This window comes from Enhydra lutris, unplaced genomic scaffold, assembly GCF_002288905.1.
Source record: "Enhydra lutris kenyoni isolate GAN:26980312 unplaced genomic scaffold, ASM228890v2 scaffoldscaffold6, whole genome shotgun sequence".
NCBI classification, from domain to species: domain Eukaryota; kingdom Metazoa; phylum Chordata; class Mammalia; order Carnivora; family Mustelidae; genus Enhydra; species Enhydra lutris.
The window spans coordinates 46,090,838-46,112,537 of NW_019154090.1; the positions used below are offsets into that span (position 1 = coordinate 46,090,838).

The following is a 21,700-nucleotide window of genomic DNA, read 5'->3' on the forward strand; positions in this document are numbered from 1 at the left end:
CTGACTGACTTATTTCAGTTAACATAATAACCTCTAGTTCCACCCACATCACTGCAAATGGCAACATTTCATTCTTTTTGATGGCTGAGTAATAGTCCATTGTGTGTGTGTGTGTGTGTGTGTGTGTGTGTGTGTGTGTGTGTGTGTGTCTATACCACATCTTTTTTGTCCATTCATATGTCTGTGGACATCTGGGCTCTTTCCATAGTTTAACTATTGTGGACATGGCTGCTATAACCAATCGGGTGCAGGTGCCCCTTTGAATCACTTTGTTTGTATCCTTTGCATGAATTCCTAGTGGTGCAATTGCTGGGTAGTAGGGGAACTCAATTTTTAACTTTTTGAGGAACCTCCATACTGTTTTCCAGAGTGACTGCACCAGTTTGCATTCCCACCAACAATGTAAGAGGGTTCTCCACATCCTCACCAACATCTGTTATTTCCTTAGTTGTTAATTTTAGCCATTCTAACCAGTGTAAGGTGGTATCTCATTGTGGTTTTGATTTGTATTTCCCCAATATCAAGTGATGCTGAGCATTTTTTCATGTGTCTCTTGGCTATTTGCATGTCTTCTTTGGAGAAATGTCTGTTTATGTCTTCTGCTGATTTCTTGACTGGTTTTCTGTTTTTTGGGTGTTGAGTTTGATAAGTTCTTTATAGATTTTAGATGCTAGTATTTTATCTGATAAAACATTCGCAAATATCTTCTCCCATCCCGTAGGTTGCCTTTTAGTTTTGTTTCCTTTGCTGAGAAAGCAGCTGACTTTTATATATTAACCTTATATCCTGCAACATTCCTATAATTATTATTAGCTCCAGGAGTTTTTGTTGTTGATTCTTTAGGATTTTCAACATACATAAACATGTCATCTGTGAATAATAGTTTTATGTCTTTCTTCTCAATCTATATGCCTTTTATTTTCTTTCTTACTGCATTAGCTAGGAATTCTAGTACAGTGTTGAACAGGAGTAGTGAGAGGAGCCATTCTTGCCATGTTGCTGATCTTATGGGGAAAGCGTCTGGTTCTTTGACATTAAATATAATGTTAGCTGTAGGTTTTTTGTTCTTGATCTGTTGAAGAATATCTGTTCTTTACCAAGTTGAAGGAATTTCCCTTTATTCTTGTTTCACGGAAAGTTTTTATCATGAATGGGTGTTGACTTTTGTTATATGCTTTTTCTGCACCTAATGGTACAATCATACCATTTTTCTTCTTTACCTTGGGATGTGATGGATTACATTCATTGATTTTCAAATAATTGAACCAGCCTTCTGTACCTGGTATAAAATCCAACTGGTCATGATGTGTAATTTTTTTAACACATTCTTAGATCAAGTTTGCCAATACTTTTTTTGAAGATTTTTTATTTCTTTATTTAGCAGAGAGAGATCACAAGTAGGCAGAGAGGCAGGCAGAGAGAAGGGGGGTGGGAAGCAGACTCCCTGCTGAGCAGAGAGCCTGATGCGGGGCTCAATCCCAGGACCCTGAGATCACGACCTGAGCCGGAGGCAGGCTTAACCCACTGAGCCATCCAGGCGCCCCCAATATATTTTTTTAAGATTTTATTTATTTAGTAGAGAGAAAGAGCACAAGCAGGAGGAGTGGGAAGCAGAGAGAGAGGGAGAGGGAGAAGCAGGACCCCACGCAGAGCAGGGAGCCCAGCCCAGGGGCTCAATCATAGGAACCTGAGATCATGACCTGAGTGAAGGCAGACACTTAACCAACTAGAGCCACCCAGGTGCCCCAGTTTGCCAATAATTTTTTGAGAATTTTTGCATTTATGTTCATGAGAGATAGTGATCTATAGTTTCCTTTCTTATAATGTCTTTATCTAGTTTTGGTGTAAGGGTAATTCTAGCCTTACATAATGAGTTAGGAAGTGTTCTTTTGGCTTCTATCCTCTGAAGGAGATTCTGTGGAGAGTTGGTATAATTTCTTCTTTAAATGTTTGGCAGAATTTGCCAGTGAACTAATCTGCCCCTGGTACTTTCTGTTTTAAAAGATTATCAATTACTAATTCAATTTCTTTCACATATATAGTTCTATTAACGATTGTCGGTTTCTCTTTATGTAAGGTTTGGTAGATTGTGTTCTTCTAGGAATTGGTTCATTTCATCTTTATCAAATTTGTGAGTATAGAGTTATTTATACTATTCCTTTATTATCTCTTTAATGCACACAGAATCAATAATGATTGTCTGCCATTCATTCAAACATTTGAATATTTTCTTTTTTTCCCTGTGGTTAGCCTTATATTATGGGTGAATGTTTGTGTCTCCCAAAATTCATATGTTGAGGGGTGCCTGGGTGGCTCAGTCAGTTAAGTATCCGCCTTCCACTTAAGTCATGGTCCCAGGTTCCTAGGTTTGAGCCCGGTGCTAGGCTCCCTATTCATTTGGGAGCCTGCTTCTCCCTCTCCTTCTGCTTGCTGCTCCCCCTGCTTCTGCTCTCTTTGTCTCTGTCTAGCAAATAAATAAATAAAAACTTTATTAAAAAAATTCATAAGCACTGGAAATTGAAGCTCCAGTGCTGCAAGTGTGACTATATTTAGAGATATGGCCTATGAAGAGGTCATCTAGGTTAAATGAGGTCATAAAAAAGAGGCTTTACCTCTGCCTTCGGCTCAGGTCATGATCTCAGGGTCCTGGGATCGAGGCCCGCATCGGGCTCTCTGCTCAGCGGGGAGCCTGCTTTCTCCTCTCTCTCTATGCCTGCCTCTCTGCCTACTTGTGATCTCTCTCTCTCTGTTTCAAATAAATAAATAAAATCTTTAAAAAAAAAAAAAAAAAAAAAAAAAGAGGCTTTAATCCGATAAGGCTGGAGCCCTTACAAGAAGAGGAAGAGAAACCTGGATAGATGTTTATCCATTTTGTTGGCTTTTCTTTTTTCAAAGAAACAGTTTTTTGTTTTGTTGATTTCCTCTATTGTTTTCCTGTTTTCAGTTTCATTGATTTCTTCTGTAAATTTTATTATTTCTTTTCTTCTGCTTACTTTGGAAAATCTCTTCTTTTTTTTCTAGTTTTCTAAGATGGAAGCTTAGATTGATGATTTTAGACCTTTCTTCTTTTCTAATATATGTGTTCAGTGCCGTAAATTTCCCTGTAAGCCCTGCTTTTGGTACATCCCACAAATTTTGATAATTTATGCTTTCATTTTCACTTGGTCGAAATATTATTTAATTTCTCTTGAAACATCTTCTTTGACCCATGTGTTCTTCAGAAATGTGTACTTTTAATGTCCAAATATTTTGAGATATCCTAACTATGTTTCTGTTATTGATCTTTAGTTCAATTCTGCTGTGGTCTGAGGGCGTACTTTCTATGAATTCTTTTCTTTTAACTTCTTTGGGGTGTGTTTAATGACCCAGAATATGGTTTGCCTTGGCAAATGTTCCATGTGAGCTTGAGAAGAATGTGTATTTTGCTGTTGTTAAGTGACATATCCTATAAATATGTCAGTTGGATCCAGTTGACTAATGGTGCCCTTCATATCAGCTATATTCTTGCTGCTTGTTTACCTGCTGGATATGCCAAGTTACAGACAGAGGTGTGTTGAAGTATTCAATTGTAATGATTGAGTTACCTGTTTCTCCTTGCAGTTCTATCAGTTTTGCCTATGTATTTTGGTTCTCTGTTGTTGGGTGCATACACATTAGGGGTTTTGTGATATTCCTAGGTGTAGTTTTTTGAATATTTATCCTGCTTCATGTTCTCTGATCTTCCTGAGTCTGTAGTTTGGTGTCTGTCATTAACTTTGGAGAATTCTTGCCCATTATTACTTCAAATATTTCTTCTGTTCCTTTCTCTCTTCTTCTGATACTCCCATTATTTGAATGTTACACCCTTTGTAATTACCTCACAGTGCTTGGATATTCTGTTCCTTTTTCTTTTTTTTTTTCATTGTTCTTTCTCTTTGTATTTCATTTTGGGAGGTTTGTACTAACGTTATCTTCTGGCTCATTGTTCTTTCCTTAGCTAAGTACAGTCTGCTTGTGAGCCCATCACTGATATTTTGTTTTGAATTGGATGTTTATGTTTTTGGTTTTGAAATTAGGCAGACCATTTTAAATTAATTATTTTTAAATCCTTGTATGAAGGAATCAAATTGTTGTTCTTCTAATTATAGTACCCTAATTGAAAATCATGTTCTATTATTCTATTTTGATTCAACCAGAATATTTTGAATGCCTCTTAGGCCCAAAGCTCTGTATTGTGCAGTATGGGATTGTGGCAATTTAAAATATGGCCACAAATTCTTTTTTTTTTTTAATTTTTAGTTTTTTAATAAACATATAATGTATTATTAGCCCCAGGGGTACAGGTCTGTGAATCACCAGGTTTACACACTTCACAGCACTCACCATAGCACATACCCTCCCCAATGTCCGTAACCCCACTACCCTCTCCACCACCCTCTCCCGACCCCCCTCCCCCCAGCAACCCTCAGTTTGTTTTGTGAGATTAAGAGTCTCTTATGGTTTGTCTCCCTCCCAATCCCATCTTGTTTCATTTATTCTTTTCCTACCCCCCAAACCCCCCACATTGCATCTCCACTTCCTCAAATCAGGGAGATCATATGATAGTTGTCTTTCTCTGATTGACTTATTTTGCAAGCATAATACCCTCTAGTTCAAACCATGTCGTCACAAATGGCAAGATTTCATTTCTTTTGATGGCTGCATAGTATTCCATTATATATATATACCACTTCTTCTTTATCCATTCATCTGTTGATGGACATCTAGGTTCTTTCCATAGTTTGGCTATTCTGGACATTGCTGCTATAAACATTTGGGTGCCTGTGCCCCTACATTTGTATCTTTAGGGTAAATACCCAGTAGTGCAATTGCAGGGTCATAGGGTAGCTCTATTTTCAACTTTTTGAGGAAACTCCATGCTGTTTTCCAGAGTGGTTGCATCAGCTTGCATTCCCACCGACAGTGTAGGGGGGTTCCCCTTTCTCCGCATCCTCGCCAGCATCTGTCATTTCCTGACTTGTTAATTTTAGCCATTCTGACTGGTGTGAGGTGGTATCTCATTGCGGTTTTATTTGTATTTCCCTGATGCCGAGTGATGTGGAGTACTTTTTCATGTGTCTGTTGGCCATCTGGATGTCTTCTTTGCAGAAATGTCTGTTCGTGTCCTCTGCCCATTTCTTGATTGGATTATTTGTTCTTTGGGTGTTGAGTTTGCTAAGCTCTTTAAAGATTTTGGATACTAGCCCTTTATCTGATATGTTGATTGCAAATATCTTCTCCCATTCTGTCAGTTATCTTTTGGTTTTGTTAACTGTTTCCTTTGCTGTGCAAAAGCTTTTGATCTTGATGAAATCCCAATAGTTCATTTTTGCTCTTGCTTCCCTTGCCTTTGGCGACGTTCCTAGGAAGAAGTTGCTGTGGCTGAGGTCGAAGAGGTTGCTGCCTGTGTTCTCCTCAAGGATTTTGATGGATTCCTTTCTCACATTGAGGTCCTTCATCCATTTTGAGTCTATTTTCGTGTGCGGTGTGAGGAAATGGTCCAGTTTCATTTTTCTGCATGTGGCTGTCCAGTTTTTCCAACACCATTTGTTGAAGAGGCTGTCTTTTTTCCATTGGACATTCTTTCCTGCTTTGTCGAAGATGAGTTGACCATAGAGTTGAGGGTCTATTTCTGGGCTCTCTATTCGGTTCCATTGATCTATGTGTCTGTTTTTGTACCAGTACCATACTGTCTTGATGATGACAGCTTTGTAATAGAGCTTGAAGTCTGGAATTGTGATGCCACCAACTTTGGCTTTCTTTTTCAATATTCCTTTGGCTATTCAAGGTCTTTTCTGGTTCCATATAAATTTTAGGATTATTTGTTCCATTTCTTTGAAAAAAATGGATGGGATTTTGATAAGAATTGCATTAAATGTGTAGATTGCTTTAGGTAGCATAGACATTTTCACAATATTTGTTCTTCCAATCTATGAGCACAAAACCGATTTTTGTATTTTGTTTTTGTATTCTGCACCTTTACTGAGTCATCAGAATATAAATGCATTTTAAATCATATAACCTGAAAACAGCCCAAGCTTGACCGATATCCAAGGTCAGGAAGATAACAGGAATCGACAAAGGAATCTGAGACAGGCTGCAGGGAAGAACAAGGAGAATTAAGAAGTTGTGTTGTAGGTGCCAAGTGGGGTGTTTCAGGTGGTGTTTAGAAAGATTAAGTAACCTTCCCAGGTCACAAAGCTAGTCAGAGGTACAGCTAGCATCCATACACATAGATGCCAGAATTCATGGTCAATTTCTGTGCTTTATCACCCAAATCACAGTCATAATGACAACGATATCCTTTAATAGCACCAACTCTGTGCCAGGCACTGTTATAACACCATTGTAATCCATTTATTCCTATTTTTTTTAAAGATTTTATTTATTTATTTGACAGACAGAGATCACAAGTAGGCAGAGAGGCAGGCAGAGAGAGAGAGAGGAGGAAGCAGGCTCCCTGCCGAGCAGAGAACTCGATGTGGGGCTCGATCCCAGGACCCTGGGATTATGACCTGAGTCGAAGGCAGAGGCCTTAACCCACTGAGCCACCCAGGCGCCCCCATTTATTCCTGTCATTATCACCATTTTACAGAGGAGGAAGCAGACACAGAGAGGATATATTCAAAGTTACAAATCTCAGTGCATTTTGAACTCGGCTGCCTAGGTCCACAGTCTGCAGTCCTAACTAGTTTGCTGGACTGTTTCCCAGTAACACTCTCCTGTCTAAATAACTGGAGTGTCATCAAGGATAATATTTCATAAGGTTGAATAAAGAAGCTCAGGAAGCAAATTAGATTCTTTAATTAGAAAAAGAAAAGAAAACTAATCTGTGGCAATTTGACCTTTTGCTCTGTACACATTGATTTTTGTGCCTTCAAGTTTCAAATGAGCTGCTGAAGTGCTATGCCTTTCTTCACACTTGAACAAAGGACCTGTAAAGTTGCTTTGTTTTTTCTCCCTGTGGAGTATGACTGAAAGCAAAATGTAATGCTGCCTTTTACGTTAAGTCAAATGAAGCCTTGGTTTCTCAAGGACATAAAAATGTGATCACGTAGATCAAATCTCATCCAATGATACTAATTTAGCACATCTTCAAAGTTAAACATAGGAAGGAAGTTTTTGTATCTGAGAAAGTTTTGCTACTGGAAATCACATTTTCAGGAATTCTAAGTTATAACTGTGTTCCTTTAGAACTTACCCTAAATTCACTTAAAGAGGAGCTGGAAAATTCAGCATTGCTTCAGATGGGATGATGCCTTCAGATATCTCGGTTGCTTTTTTTCTTCACTACTGCCACTTGTTTTTCAGGACATGACCTCTAACCCTCAGTGCAGGTGGCCTACTGAGTTTTTTCTTGCCACCCCACAGATTCTGCCCTTTGTTCCCAAAGTAAGGTTGTGTGTTACACTTTTGGGAAAATAACCCAGTGCCAGCAGGTGGAGCCATCGGTGTATCTTTTTCATGTTCTATTTGGCACGTCATTCTCCAGTTTTGCTTATGCCTCTTGTTTTTAGCTAATCTATTTTGATCTGAAAAATCTGAGACTTCCTTTATGCCTACTTTGGTTAAAATTTGAAAAGTCCAGAATCAGATTTCCAAGAGGGCAGTAATTCTAATACCTGATCATTAGCAAAACAGGCAGTAATCACAGTCATTGTTACTTGCTGTCTGTGCAGGAGATTTAAAAAACAAAAAACAAAAAACAAATAAACAAACAACTCCATTGGCCATCTTGAACCTGATTCCTTAGTCTTTGCCAGCCATCCCACCCTATCCACTGGCCTGGGTAAGAAGAGGTGAGTGATGTATAGGGAACACAGGCTTGGGAATATTGAGAAGCACTTGTGAAGTTACAGCCTGAAGAATTTCTTTAAACATTTTTCACAAGACAGGTCTATCAGTGAAGATTCCAAAAATATTTGTTTGATTACTTATTCCAGTTCTTAAATGCTCATGTGTATACTTATGTTTTCATTCATCTCAAGTCAATTTGCAAAGCTAGAAATAGATCCATTTTCTAAGTTTTCAAATGTGTGGGCCTATTTTGTATTTTAGAATTTCTACTATGTCAATAATTATGCTCCTTTTCTCATTCATAATTTTATGTCTGCCCTACTTTTTTAATCAATTAACCCTGCATGAGATTTGTCTATTTTGTTGATTTCTTCAAATCAGATTTGATCCCACAGATTGCTTTTTTAAAAAATCGCATTCATTTCTATTATTCTCTTTACTATTCCTTTATTTCTTTTCTTGGTTTTCTTATGTGGTTCTTTTGCCAAGGCTTTAAATTTCCCTGAATACTGTTTGACTTGCACCCCGCTGGTTATCAATGTCAGTTTTAAATATTTTAATTTAGGGATGCCTGGGTGGCTCAGTGGGTTAAGCTGCTGCCTTTGGCTCAGGTCATGATCCCAGAGTCTGGGATTGAGTTCTGCATCAGGCTCCTTGCTCAGCGGGGAGCCTGCTTCTCTTTCCACCTCTGCCTGCCGCTCTGCCTGCTTGTGATCTCTGTCTGTCAAATAAATAAATAAAATCTTAAAAAAATATATTTTAATTTAATTATCTTAATGTTTGTAAATAAGTATTAAACTTTCTTCTTTGACGGGCATTATTTAGAAGTTTTTTTTTTTTTAAGTTCTTAAACATTGAGAGAAAGAAGGATCATCTTTTTATTTTAGATATCCAGTTTTATCACATTTTTGGCAAAGACTGTATTCTGAACAGCATCTGCTCTTGGCCTTTGTTGATTGGTCACAATAATGGACAGTTTTTATAAATGCTCATGTGTGCTTGAAAAGAATGTATATTCAACTCTTTGTTAGATGTAGAGTTCTATATGTTTCCATTAGCTCAAACTTATTAATTACATAGTTCTAACCTGTGTATCCACTAATTTTTGATCTACAAGTTTCTGACCTCTCAAAATCTATTGTTAGTATTTTTACATTCTGGACAACATTTTACATTCCAGTATTTTACATTCCTGGACAATATAAGTACCTTAGACACTATACCCCCATTTATTCCCTGTGGGTCTATTTTCTTTTGTTTCTTTTGGTTTTTAATCACTGTCTTGTTTTTCTCAAATCTCTAGTAATTTTTTTTTTAAGATTTTATTTATTTATTTGACAGAGATCACAAGTAGGCAGAGAAGCAGGCAGAGAGAGAGAGAGAGGAGGAAGCAGGCTCCCTGCTGAGCAGAGAGCCTGATGTGGGGCTCGATCCCAGGATCCTGGGATCAGGACCTGAGCCAAATGCAGAGGCTTTAACCCACTGAGCCACCCAGGCGTTCCTCTAGTAATTTTTGAGTGGCTATTATATAGGAGCATTTTCAAAGTGATTTCAGACCTGGGAAGTTCTCCTCCTCTGAAGAGGCAGAATGCTTCTGGCAGGTATCTGGAGCAGAAGCAATCCTGGATTCTTTCATCCAGCTATGAGGATTTTGATGGTTTGGAGCCAGACTTTGGTCCCTTTGACCACCAGACTATTGTTTCACCCTTATCTGCAGGAAGTAGCCCTTTGAAGTTCCAGTTCAGAGTGTGGGTGATTTATTAGGGTTCCCTTCTTTAGTATTAGGGTTCCCTTCTTTAGTAAACCTGAATATCAGTTTTTATTCTCTAACTCTGGGGTGTTGTCTAAAGCTCTGTCCAGCTTTTCAGGCTTTCAGCCTCCTGTTCTGGAATTGGCACATGCCCTTCAAAGAAAAGTTGCCCCACATATTGGGTTCATTTCTCTGAATTTCCTTTTTTCTACATTTTGATCCTGTAATTCTTCATTACCTTTCTCTCTAATGCTATCAAGGAGATTTTTCAAATAAATATATGTTTTTGTTCTTGATGTAAGGCTTCACCTCTATTACCTAGGATGCCATTAGGAGAAGCTAAAGTCCTTGTCAAATGCACTTCTAAAAATAAATGTTATTATTGAAGTATAGCATATACATCAGAAAGTGAACAAATCATAATATTCTGTTTGATTACTTACCACAGAGTGAACACCCCTGGTAGCCCTGACCTGTCAAGAGATGGTATCAGCACCCAAAGCCGACCCTGTGTCCCCTCTCCCTTATCCCTCCTCATTGCTTCCACTGACTTCTGCTTCTTTTCTGAAGACCAGGAAACCAGATATGATTTAGCCCCTTTCAATTTTAATTATGAAATGCATTGCTTTGGCCAAGGCCTTCCTAATTTGGTTTGAGTTTTCCCCTTTATTAATTAATTTATTATTATTTTATTTATTTATTTATTGCCTTTTCCCCTTTAAATCTGTTACATGGAAGATTTTCTCCCCTTCCATTTTATCTTTTTTCCGCTGTATGAGCCCTCTCAAGTCTTCTAACAATTTGTCTCTTTAGATTGTACACAATACTTTCTTGTTTCTCTGTGTGCAGTTACTAGAGAGCCTTCCAAACTCATGACTGTTGGCTGACATGTAGAATATGCTATTTCAGAATGTTATGTTTTATACACATTTACAAAGAATCATCCAGAATATGAAACTGTTGTCTTACTTTTATTTCTCCCATCAGGCTAATGCTATCTCTAATCCCCTTTCTTTAACTAAAGATGATCTTAAGAAACAAATCAGGAATCCATTTATTCGGTTAAAATGTTCTCTTGCTCTCTGCCTGCTGTAGACATGTTGTGAAATCACAGGAGGAATGGCAGAACTATGACCTCTGTGATTGTCATCTTGTATCTCCTTTTGGCTAGTATTACAATTGACTAATTGAACTTAACTTCTGGTTCTCACCTTCTTCATCAGATGAATTTTTTTCAGCTAAAGAACCTGGTACAGAGGCTGGCCCATGTTGGCATTTGATAATTGGTTAAAGGGAACCTGACATGATGTTTCTAGAAGTCAAGATGCAGGAACATACATGAAATGAAACAGGAATGGTCAGGTTTTGTTTGTTTGTTTGTTTGTTTTAAGTTAGAAATGAACTTGGCTTCTGTCTCTCTTACTTTTGACTCTTGGCAATTTGGTAAATTTAGTTTCTAGCATCAAAGAATCCAAATCATGACAAAATGGGTATTTTGTTTTACTTAACTCTTTTCCTTGAGAAGTGTTGGGTATAATGCAGTCACTGTAAGTACAGTTTGTACTTAACATCAGTATATAAGTCACTGCAGAGCCCCAGAAATCTGAGAGTTCACCCAGGAAATTATCATCCATATATGTATGACCAGAAGGTTTCCTAAAAAATGAGGTACTTTCTAGAAAAAAAGATACACGCATACCTCGATTTTATTGTGCTTCACTTTATTGCGCTTCAGATTCTGCATTTTTTACAAATTGGAAGTTCAAGACTTTACTGGGAAGTAACTGCTGATGTGGTAGAAATAACAAGGGAACTAGAATCAGAAGTGGAGCCTGAAGATGTGGCTGAGTTGCTACAATCTCATGATCAAACTTTAACAGATAAAGAGTTGCTTCTTATGGATGAGCAAAGAGTGGTTTCTCAAGATGGCATCTACTCCTGGTGAAGATGCTGTGAAGATTGTTGAAATGACAACAGAGGTGTTAGCATAGTACATAAATTTAGTTGATAAATCAGTAGCAGGGTTTGGGAAGATTGACTCCTGTTTTGAGACAAGTTCTCGTGTGGGTGAAATGCTATCAAATAGCATTGTCTACTACAGAGGAATCATTCTTGAAATGCTTTGAAATGCTATCAAATAGCATTGCCTACTACGGAGGAATCATTCATGAAAGGAAGAGTCAATGCATCAGACTTCATTGTTTTCTTTTAAGAAATTGCCACAGCCACCCAAGGCTTCAGCAACCACTACCTCGATCAGTCAATAGCCATCTACATTAAGGCTAGACTCTCCATCAGCAAAAAGATATGACTCACTGAGAGCTCTGAGGATGGTTAGCATTTTTTAGCCATATTTTCAAATTAAGTTATTTACATTGCCTTTTTAGACATAATGCTATTGCACACTTAATAGACCACTACAATATAGTATAAACATAACTTTAATATGTACTGGAAAATGAGAATATTCTTTTGACTCACTCTATTGTGATACTTGCTTTATTGCAATATTCACTTTATTGAGATACTCTCTTTATTCTGGTGGTCCACAATATCTCTGAGGTATGCCTGTAATCAGGGCTGAAAAGTTATCATAAAGGAAAATCAGAGACTAATCAGCTGTAGGAGTCTCTCTGAAGCAAGAACATGTGACCAGGTAGAACAGGGTCAGCCTGCAGCCCAGGAAGGGGAAGGCTCCAGGCAGAGTGGGGTAGTTCCATATCTATTACTGATATGGAGAGAGAGGCACTGAGTCCAGGGGATAATAACTTGGGAGGTGTCCCCTGGAGTGGGGCAGTGGTGTTTTACCACACTTCACCTGGCCTACCTGAATTCTGTAATATTTTGAGGATTAGGCTTAAGGTGGTTCTACAAACTTGATATGCTAATATTTATAATAATAATGATAATTTCTATTTTGTGCCAGCCACTTTGTACACATTAGTTCTTTCATGACAGCAGTCCTATGCAGTAGAGGTGTCATTACCTGCATTTTACTGATAAGGGACCCAGAATCTCTTCAGGGACTGCGTTCCAGTGCCATCTGCACTCAGGAAGGGCAGGTGAGCCAGGCCGGCTTTCCTACTTTTATGGCTCCAGAGCTCCCTCTTCTGTGGTTCTCCCATAGTGTTCCTAAGTGTGGCTTCTTACTTTCTCAGATCTCTCACCTCTTTCCCCTCTTCCATTTTAAGTGGAAGGATCCTTTCTTTCTTATTATCTCAGTTCAGCTCAACTTAGAGCTCACTTCTAGCACTTTCTTCTTGGGCTAAACTCTCCACTGTATGGGCTTTTAGACCAGAGAGGTCCTAGAGTCTAGGGCCTGCGTCACTGCTGCTCCTACCCCCACTGCAGATCTCTTCTCACCCTTGAAACTGGACCTGCAGACCCCCTTCCAGATGGGCTGCGTCCTTCCAGTGTGAACCCTGCTGATGTGGAGGCTCTCATGTTCTGGGGGACATCATATGTCCCTTTGCTGTCCCTCCCCTTCCTTCTGCACAGTTGCAGGTATAATGGGTTGGGTTGCTATCAGGAGTTAAGTCATACTCCCTCACATTCTGTTATCTGATTTTGTAATAGATGTAACCCATGAGTTTTTGGTTTGCTCTCCTAATTGTTCTCTTTCATTTTATAAGGGAATTCTGAGAGATTTTTTAAAAAGACTATGCTGAGGGGCGCCTGGGTGGCTCAGTGGGTTAAGCCTCTGCCTTCGGCTTAGGTCATGATCTCAGGGTCCTGGAATTGAGCCCCGCATCGGGCTCTCTGCTCAGCTGTGAGCCTGCTTCCCCGTCTCTCTGCCTGCCTCTGATCTCTCTCTCTCTCTGTCAAATAAATAAATAAAATCTTAAAAAAAAAGACTATGATGATACTATTTTCTTTTTACCATTTGATACTTCAGCAAATTACAGCATTTTGTGGGAGCTCTCCCTGTGGAGTGGTAAGGTGCCATGCCCCAGCTCTCTGGGAGTCAACCAAGAGATGGAGGGGGAGGGGAGGAAAGGAGGGTGGAGACAGAGAAGGAAGGCTAGTGAGATAATGTAGCAGACCAACACTTCTGCCAAGGAGGGAACAGCAGTCAGACCAAATCCTGCTAGGAGTGTAGCTAAACTAGACCCCTTTCAATACAAATTTGAGATCTGAAAGTAGTTTATAATGAGTGGGACAAATTTACCATGGTTTCAGATGTTGGAGAGTAAACTCTGGGAGTCATGTCCTGGTTGTTTAAGACTCAAATAAGGTAGGAGAGACTGGAGCGTAGCCGCGGCCATTAGTAGGCCCAGCTGAGCCTGAAGTCATCCCAGCCCAGGCTGTCGGTGGAAGTATAGAAGCTTCCAAGTAGTTAGAGTCTCCTGAATTCCAGGTCACCCCTAGATGTTCAAGCTGAGGTCCCAGACCATGGAGCAGACAAGCCACTTGCACTGCTCTCTGTCCAAATTCCCAGTCCATAAAAGCATGAGCATAGCAGGTTGTTGGTTTTTGTTTTATACCACTGAATTTGGGTTAACTTGCAACACAGCACTAGATAACCAGAAGACTGGCGGTGATTGGTTTGGCTGGTTGAAGGAAATTAGCCATTCCAACCATGGGTGGGGGTGGGGGGTGTGGGGGCGTGGGCTAAAGTGTGAGCAAAGGCCCAGAGAGAAGCCAGCACAGCCCAGGTCAAGGGAACTGTTAGTGACTCCCACTGAAAGTGGCTCCTGTGGCAGAGTATAGCACCTACTACAGGTCAAGGGCACACATTCAGGAGCTGCAAGGGTCTTTTATTTCTTCCAGTTCCAGGGACAGTTTCTTCTTCCCTCCCCTCCAGGGACAGCCCCTGGTCTTATGTCCTATGGCCAGCCGCTCCAAGAACAGGATCCTGCTATTGCTCATATTTATAAAAAGGAGATACGGTGGGGGCCAGGGTAACAGGGGCAGGATTGTCATTTTAAGATACCTCCTTAAATTTTTTTCAATCAAATATGAATCTGAATTACTGAAAAGTAATCCATCAGGCGCCAGTTGAGCGGCCGACTCTTGATTTGGGCTCAGGTCATGATCTCAGGATCGTGGGGTCGAGCCTCACTTCAGACTCCACACTTCAGGCTCCACATCAGACTCTGCTCAAAAGGCGGTCTGCTTGAGGTTCTCTCTCCTTTCCCTCTCCTTTTGCACCTCCCCCAACTTGCACACACTGTCTCTTTCTCTCTCTCTCTCTCTCAAATAAATAAATCTTTAAAAAAAGAAGAAAAAAGAAGAAAAGACATCCATAAGAGTTTTTTTTTTTCAAAGTTAGTTTTTTGCCTTTTTGAACATTCATCTATAAATTATCTTGATATATCAAGTTGCTGCTGGCTACAAATACGAGAAATGCTGTTTAAAACTGCCTTAAATAATAAATGTACTTATTATTTCTGGAAGTCCAGGAATAAAGCAGGCCCTGGGGTTGGTTGCTACTGCCCTTCGCTTTTGTCCTCAGAGACCCGGGTCCTTTCCCTTTCCTTGCCCTGTCATCCTCAGTGCTGGCCTCATCCTAAGGCCAGGAGCATAATGGCGGCAGCAGTGCTATTAATGGACTGAATTATGTCCATTCAAAAGTCATGTTGAAGCCTTTGCCCCCAATGTGATAGTATGTGGTGATGGAGTCTTTAGGAGGTGTTAGGGTTAGATGAAGTCATGAGGGTAAGGCCCTCATGATGGGACTAAACCCTTACAAGAAGTGACATGAGAGAGCTCTCCCTGTCTCTCTGCCATGTGAGGACACAGTGATAAGGCTTCTGTACAAGCCACAAAAGGGTCCTCACCAGGAACCAAGTCAAACAGCATCATGATCTTAGACTTCCTAGCCTCTAGAACTGTGAAAAATAAATATGCTATTTAAGCCACCCAGTCCATGGTATTTTATTATAGCAGCCCAAACTAATGAATACAAGTACCAAGAACCTCATCTTGACACCACAAAGATAAAGAGATACCAAAGATAGAAAGACACTTACTCTTCTCCAGTCTCTTTGTTAGCAGCAAGGAACGCCTTCAGTAGACTTCCCCTAACATCTCATTCACTAAAATTCAGTCACATATCCATTCCTAAGCCAATCACTAGCAAGGATTTCTATAACAGACTGAGATGAGAGAAACCTGTACTGTAAGGCACCAGATAATTAATATTTCAAGCTTTGCTTCTCCTCTTCCCACCCCCATCCCCTTTTCTCCCCCTTCTTCTTTTTAAATCTTAGCTCAAGGGTTGTATAAAAGCAGGCTGTGTCTGGATTCTATCACCCCTGGCTTAGACTAATTGTGATTTACTCCTGAACTGGTGTTACTCGAGGGGGAGGTTGATTACTGAACAAAACTGAGATTCTGTGAAAGGAAAGAAAGGAGCTGGACATTGAATAGGCAACCACAGTGTTGTTACACTTGATTAAAATAAGAGTTTGTGGATACGGGAAATAGGCATAGGAGCTGTGTCCAAGGCAGAACTCAAATTTTTTATAATGAATAAGTACTACTTTTATAATGAGAAAAATAATTAAAATAATTATAATTATAATTATAACTAATTAATTTCCAAAAATAACTAAACTGAAAACAAGCCCTCAAAACTACCTTTTTAAAAAATTCTAAAGTTAGATTGAGGTTACACAATTCTATGAGTATATTAATAAAAAACATTGAGTATATACTTTAAATGATTTCTATGTTATATGAATTATATTGTAGTAAAGCTGTTTTTTTTTTTTTTAAATCTTCCAAATTCCAGAGGTTTAAAATACATGACTTAAAAGTCATGTCTTACAGCTCTGTGGTGTTTGCCCTGTGCAGGCAAGGGCACCTTTGTTTATATGGCTGGTTTCATAGCTTTCACTGATGGCCTTGAAAATCTTCCTATAGTGGGGATGCTTTTAATGACCACTTTTTTGGACATATGTATTAAATATCCTTCAGGCCATAGAAAGTATTTTGTATTTTATAATCAAATGCTTAGCTTGCTTATAATAAAGATAAAAATAACACAGGGATGCCTGGGTGGCACAGTTGATTAAGCGTCTGACTCTTGGTCTCAGCTCAGGTCATGATTTCAGGGTCCTGAGATCGAGCCCCACGTTTAGCACGGAGTCTGCTTGGGATTCTTTCCCTCTTCCTCCCCCTCCCTCTCTGCCCTTCACACCATGCTCACACTCTCTCTCACTAAAATAAGTATAATCCTTAAAAAAATAAACTGATGCAGAAGCAAGAAATTACTTGAATATTTTTGTCCTTTTAATGTATTTTAAACCTTATTTACTCTTTGTGTCCATTAGGACTCTTTCTGTTGTTCAGTATTTATGTATTTTAAATCGTTCTAAGTCAAAGGGAACTCTATTGGCATACAGCAAGAAGTCCAGGGGTAGAAAGTCTGCAGACTGGCTTCACCCAACACTCAGATGATGCTACTAGGCTCTGACTCCTCTTTTTCTTGGTTCCATTTCTCTTGGATTGGCTCAGTTCTCAGGCCCTGCATCCTGGTGGCTTTTGCCCTGGCATGCTGAGCCAGAGTCTTTCATTGGCTCTGATCTTGTCATTGGCTCTGACCTCCTCCACAGTCACTGTAGCAAGGGGAGAGCACCACTGGCTTACACCTGGACCCCATGCTTCACCCTGAGCCCCTTCCGAGGTGGGTGGGTTAGGATGGCGGAGTGGTAGTTCATCAGAGCAAAACTTAGATGTTCCAAGCTGTTGGGCAGCAAACCGCCACACTTCCTTCTCTTCATTCCTGACTTCACTTCTGCATGTTGTTGCCTATTTTATTCCTCCTCCTTCAGTTCCTTATGGCCCATTTTTCTTTTTATTCTCTTTAACTTATATTTCTTATAGGCTTCTGGAAAAAACACATGCATTTTAAGGTGGGATTTGAAAAAGAACATTTGAGGGGCGCCTGGGTGGCTCAGTGGGTTAGGCCACTGCCTTCGGCTCAGGTCATGATCTCAGGGTCCTGGGATCGAGCCCCGCATCGGGCTCTCTGCTCGGCAGGGAGCCTGCTTCCTCCTCTCTCTCTGCCTGCCTCTCTGCCTACTTGTGATCTCTGTCTGTCAAATAAATAAATAAAATCTTAAAAAAAAAAAAAAAAGAAAAAGAACATTTGAGCCTGATAGCTGAATAGGAAAATTTCCCTTCAGTGAGAACTTTTGTTATGAATTTTATCTGGACAGGACAAGCAGATAAGACAAGGAAAAACTCAAAAGTTAAGCGAAAAGCAAAACTTTGATAAGTTTATTTGTATTCTTATACTTAATCTCACCATTTTGTTTCCTAGTTGGGAAACTGACATCATTGCCTTAACCTACAGGAGAGATGTGAGGAGCAGTTTTGAATCCTGTCTTTTATGGCTTTCAGTTAGCTAACTTTTTTTCTATTTTCCTTTGTCAGTATAAATTCTTCTTAATTTGCTTGTCATACTGAAGGACAGGAAGTGTGTTTGAATCTGCGGCTTAAAACAATGCTGTTTGATTTTTTTGTTGCAGTGACGCTCAGATATATTTCAGCACAATTATTCTGCAGTTAAGTAAAATGATCTTTTCCAAGTTTGTAGGGGAATGAATTTTTGTAATTTTGAGAACTTTCTCAAAATCATTTTACTAAAACTTTGGTACCTGCTACTGCCTGCCTACTTGAAGATAAAATTTGTAAGAGTATCAGATGAATAATAATGAACTGTGTGAGAACAGCTGATCTTGTTAGCTTTGACAGATTGTTTTTTTAATCATGGGTGTATGTACTCATGGTTTGATTTTTATATTGCATACATATATTAATTGCTTATAAAAATGTTTCCAATGTATATGATGAAAGTAAATATATCAGTCTTTCATGCTGTTTTGCAAAAAAGTTCTGTGTGTTCCAAGTGTTGTGCCATCTTAAACATTGGGAAGCACCACTTTCTAGGACAAGTGAATCCGTGAAAGAATTTCTGGGATGGAATCATGGGGCCAACGGTCCTTACTGATAAGCTGTGTTATGTATTATTACAAGGACATGCTCTAGACATGGTGGTTTGGGAGCATTATTACATCTGTAATCATGAGCACACTTGGAATTGGTTCCCACAGTTTTGAAAAGTATACTTAGCAGGAATCAGGGATGTGCTCGCCCAACACCCCTGAACTCTGACACTGAGGAGATAAGCCTTTTTACTTGGTTGCCAGGGTCTACCCAGGAGGGCCAGTTGGCTTTGCTTGTTTTCTTGCATGCATCCTGCCTCTCCTCCACAATTAACCCATTTATTCATTAATAAGTATGAGCTGGCATCTTCCACTTTCTCATTTCCTGTTTTCTCTTTTTGTCTTTGGCTTTCTCTGAGCAGCTTCTTAGGTGAATGCACATTTGCATAATTAATTGACTCAGCTTCTTCATTGTCATATAGGATTGAGCCTGTGAGGGGCCAGCAGCAAACCAGCACCATCTTTGCAGCAGTCCTGCATTTGTCTTCTACCTTACTTGCCCAGCAGAAGGCAAGTGTTAATAGCCAAGGGTTCAGTCTCCTTCTGGCAGGTGCCCCCCTCAACCCAGGGAAGTGCCACTCCCATTTCATTGTTATCACGTCATCCAGAAATTAGAGTCAGAATCCAGAGAGGGAATTGGCCTACTTGTCTGAGCTCTGCCACAGTGAGGGTGACTACACTTGACCCCATTCCTATTCGTCAGTTATTGGCCTCCAAGGAGACTCACCTATCCCACACAAGTGACATCTTAACTTATTACAGAGTCTGAATCTGGCAAGAGCCCTCCATAAGCCCGCCCACCACCCCATCGTGTCCTCCCCTTTCCCTTCTCCCTGGGTCCCCTCACATGCTGTAACCCTTGCCAGCCCAGTCTAAGGCTCCTCACCTTCCCTTTTAACACATGCACATACTCACATGTGGACACACGGATGCACACGTATGTATGGAGACAGGCAGACCTGTAACAGCACAGCAGAAATCTGATGTTTTGTTTTATGGTCCTCTACCAGGCATTAAGGCCCAGCGAAGATGGCTCCACCCTGACAATACAGATGCCCTTTTACCAAAAGCATCCCCTAGAGCTTAGTTATAGAATTGATTGTGATAATGTCTAATAAGCAAAAGTTTATTATGTTTATAATATTTTTAAAAGATTTTATTTATTTATTAACAGGGAGAGAGAGAGCGCACGCGAGCGCGCGCGCGCGCGCGCACACACAAGAAGGGGCAACAGGAAACAGAGAAAGAGGGAGAAGCAGGCTCCCCACTGAGAAGGGAGCCAGATGCTGGGTTCAGTCCCAGGACCCTGGGATCATGACCTGAGCTGAAGGCAGACACTTAACCGACTGAGCCCCCCAGGGACCCCTATGTTCATAATATTTCTGAAACTTTTCCAAAATGCAGGGCCTGATTGTATTCCACTTTTGAAAGGCTTAAAGTTTCATGATAGTAAGAGAGTCACCCTCTGTGTTCTTTTTTGCAGCAGACATTCAAAGCCCTAAATCTGTTGTGTGTGCCTCAGACTGGGAAGCACAGCCAGGACCCTAATGATGACACCCCTTTAGTGACATGTCAATGCTGATTTAAAAGAAACCCAGGGAGCAAGAGTAGATATTTCTGTTCTTTACCCTTCTAGCAAGGATTTTTATCAACAGGATAATGTTAAGTTTGGGATCCATAGCTTAATCAAGGAGAAAATGGACAGGAGTACTTAACGCATTTCACAAAGCCTGTCTGCAGCCATAAGTCATGATTCTCAGCTACTAAAAACTCCTTATAGGTTCCGGCTGCTTATCTCTGTTTAAGGGTAGAGAAAACAGCCATTACAAATTCTCTCAGGCTGTCCAGTGCCTCACTAATAAGGAACTTCGAGGGGAAAAAAAAGGTGGCATGGGAGAGGGAGAAGTTCTGCGAATTAAAGTGGAACAGAATGATGAGGTCCGTTTTGAGGCCGAAGTGGGGGGAAAGGCAAGGGTTTTGCTTGTGAGCCTCTGGTACAATACAGAGGACCTTAACACAGACGGATGGTACCCTACAAAATGTAGCCCATAATTCAAACTGTCAGCTTAATCACACTGTTTCCAGGTAAAGAGAAGGAGCCCTTGTTTCCTGGGTAAAGAGAAGGAGCGTTGTTTGCTGACCCCTGGTCCTCAGCCTGCCGCAGACCGCCCCACTCTGTTGGCCTTTGTGTCGCTGTCCCCTCCTTCCCTCCTTTTTGGCATTGTGCTCCCTTCAAGTGGCCCCCTGGAAGGGACCACCCAGGGGGCTGCACAATGGGGACCGAGGTAGCCACCAAAACATAGGTTTTGTAAGACAGCCCGTTAAAAGAAAAATACTGTTTAACTATGTATGTGTTTGTCCTTTCTACCACTGTTTTGTGTGGCAAACAAAACCGCATATACAAACTTCACTGTGGCCGCGCATACAGCTGTTCCAGCCATCGGGTGTCAGGCTTGAGATAGTCGCTTCCAGTTTATTTTCCCAGGACAGTAATTTTTGATGCGGTTTATATTTACACGTTTGGATTTATGGTCAGGAAATTTGATATCAAAGCAAACAAATTGCACTGGCTTTATGAAACCATTTTATCAGTAGTCCTCAGAGTGGGCGGTTTGGCGTTGCTCTCGGATGAAATTTGTCTGTAATGCTGCTTAACAAAGGCTCGCAGCCCGGAATTCGGTTCTCAATAGCCATTTACACCTCTGTAAAAGGATTAGCTCTGGCTGATTGTTACACTGTTTAAATCTTAATTTGCATCTTTATGGAGGTAGAGCTTCTAGAGACCTCTCTGGTTCTCTGTTGTATTTGTGTACCTATGGGTGGGAGGTCACTGGAGGTTTTCTCTTATTGGTGAAGGTGCTAAATTGCTTCAGGATGACCAGTAAGCTACACAAATTGAATTAGCGTCGCAGGTTTTGACTGACGACGGTCGGCTCTGGTTCGTTAGTTAGATTTTGTAGCAGTCGTGGTCTGAGTGTTTGGTACATGAATGTGCACTCCGTTAGTTCTGTTTAAACTTAAGAATCCTTGGGGTTCTTAGGAGGATTTTAAACGTTCACTGTAGTCAACAAATGCCCATGGGAATGAAATGTAAAACAACCAGAACTGGACAAAATGATGGTTGTAAAAAGTAATCTTTTCTATCGAGACCATGTGTTCTTAGCTTAAAGATCAAAGCCTT

At 40.3% G+C, this 21,700-nt stretch overlaps 1 protein-coding gene across 2 annotated transcripts in view; it reads left to right on the forward strand.

Annotated features, from left to right (window-relative positions):
• The window catches only part of LOC111141496 (kizuna centrosomal protein), a 117,804-nt gene that overhangs the window by 43,693 nt on the left and 52,411 nt on the right, over positions 1-21,700 (forward strand). The window contains exons 6-8 of one of the 2 annotated variants that reach the window (XM_022494100.1): positions 15,023-15,028; positions 20,056-20,083; positions 20,470-20,475. The exons of the other annotated variant lie outside the window; for it this stretch is intronic. Coding sequence (XP_022349808.1) covers positions 15,023-15,028; positions 20,056-20,083; positions 20,470-20,475 — 40 coding nt within the window. The remainder of the gene's footprint in view (positions 1-15,022; positions 15,029-20,055; positions 20,084-20,469; positions 20,476-21,700) is intronic. 2 annotated transcript variants of the gene reach the window in all.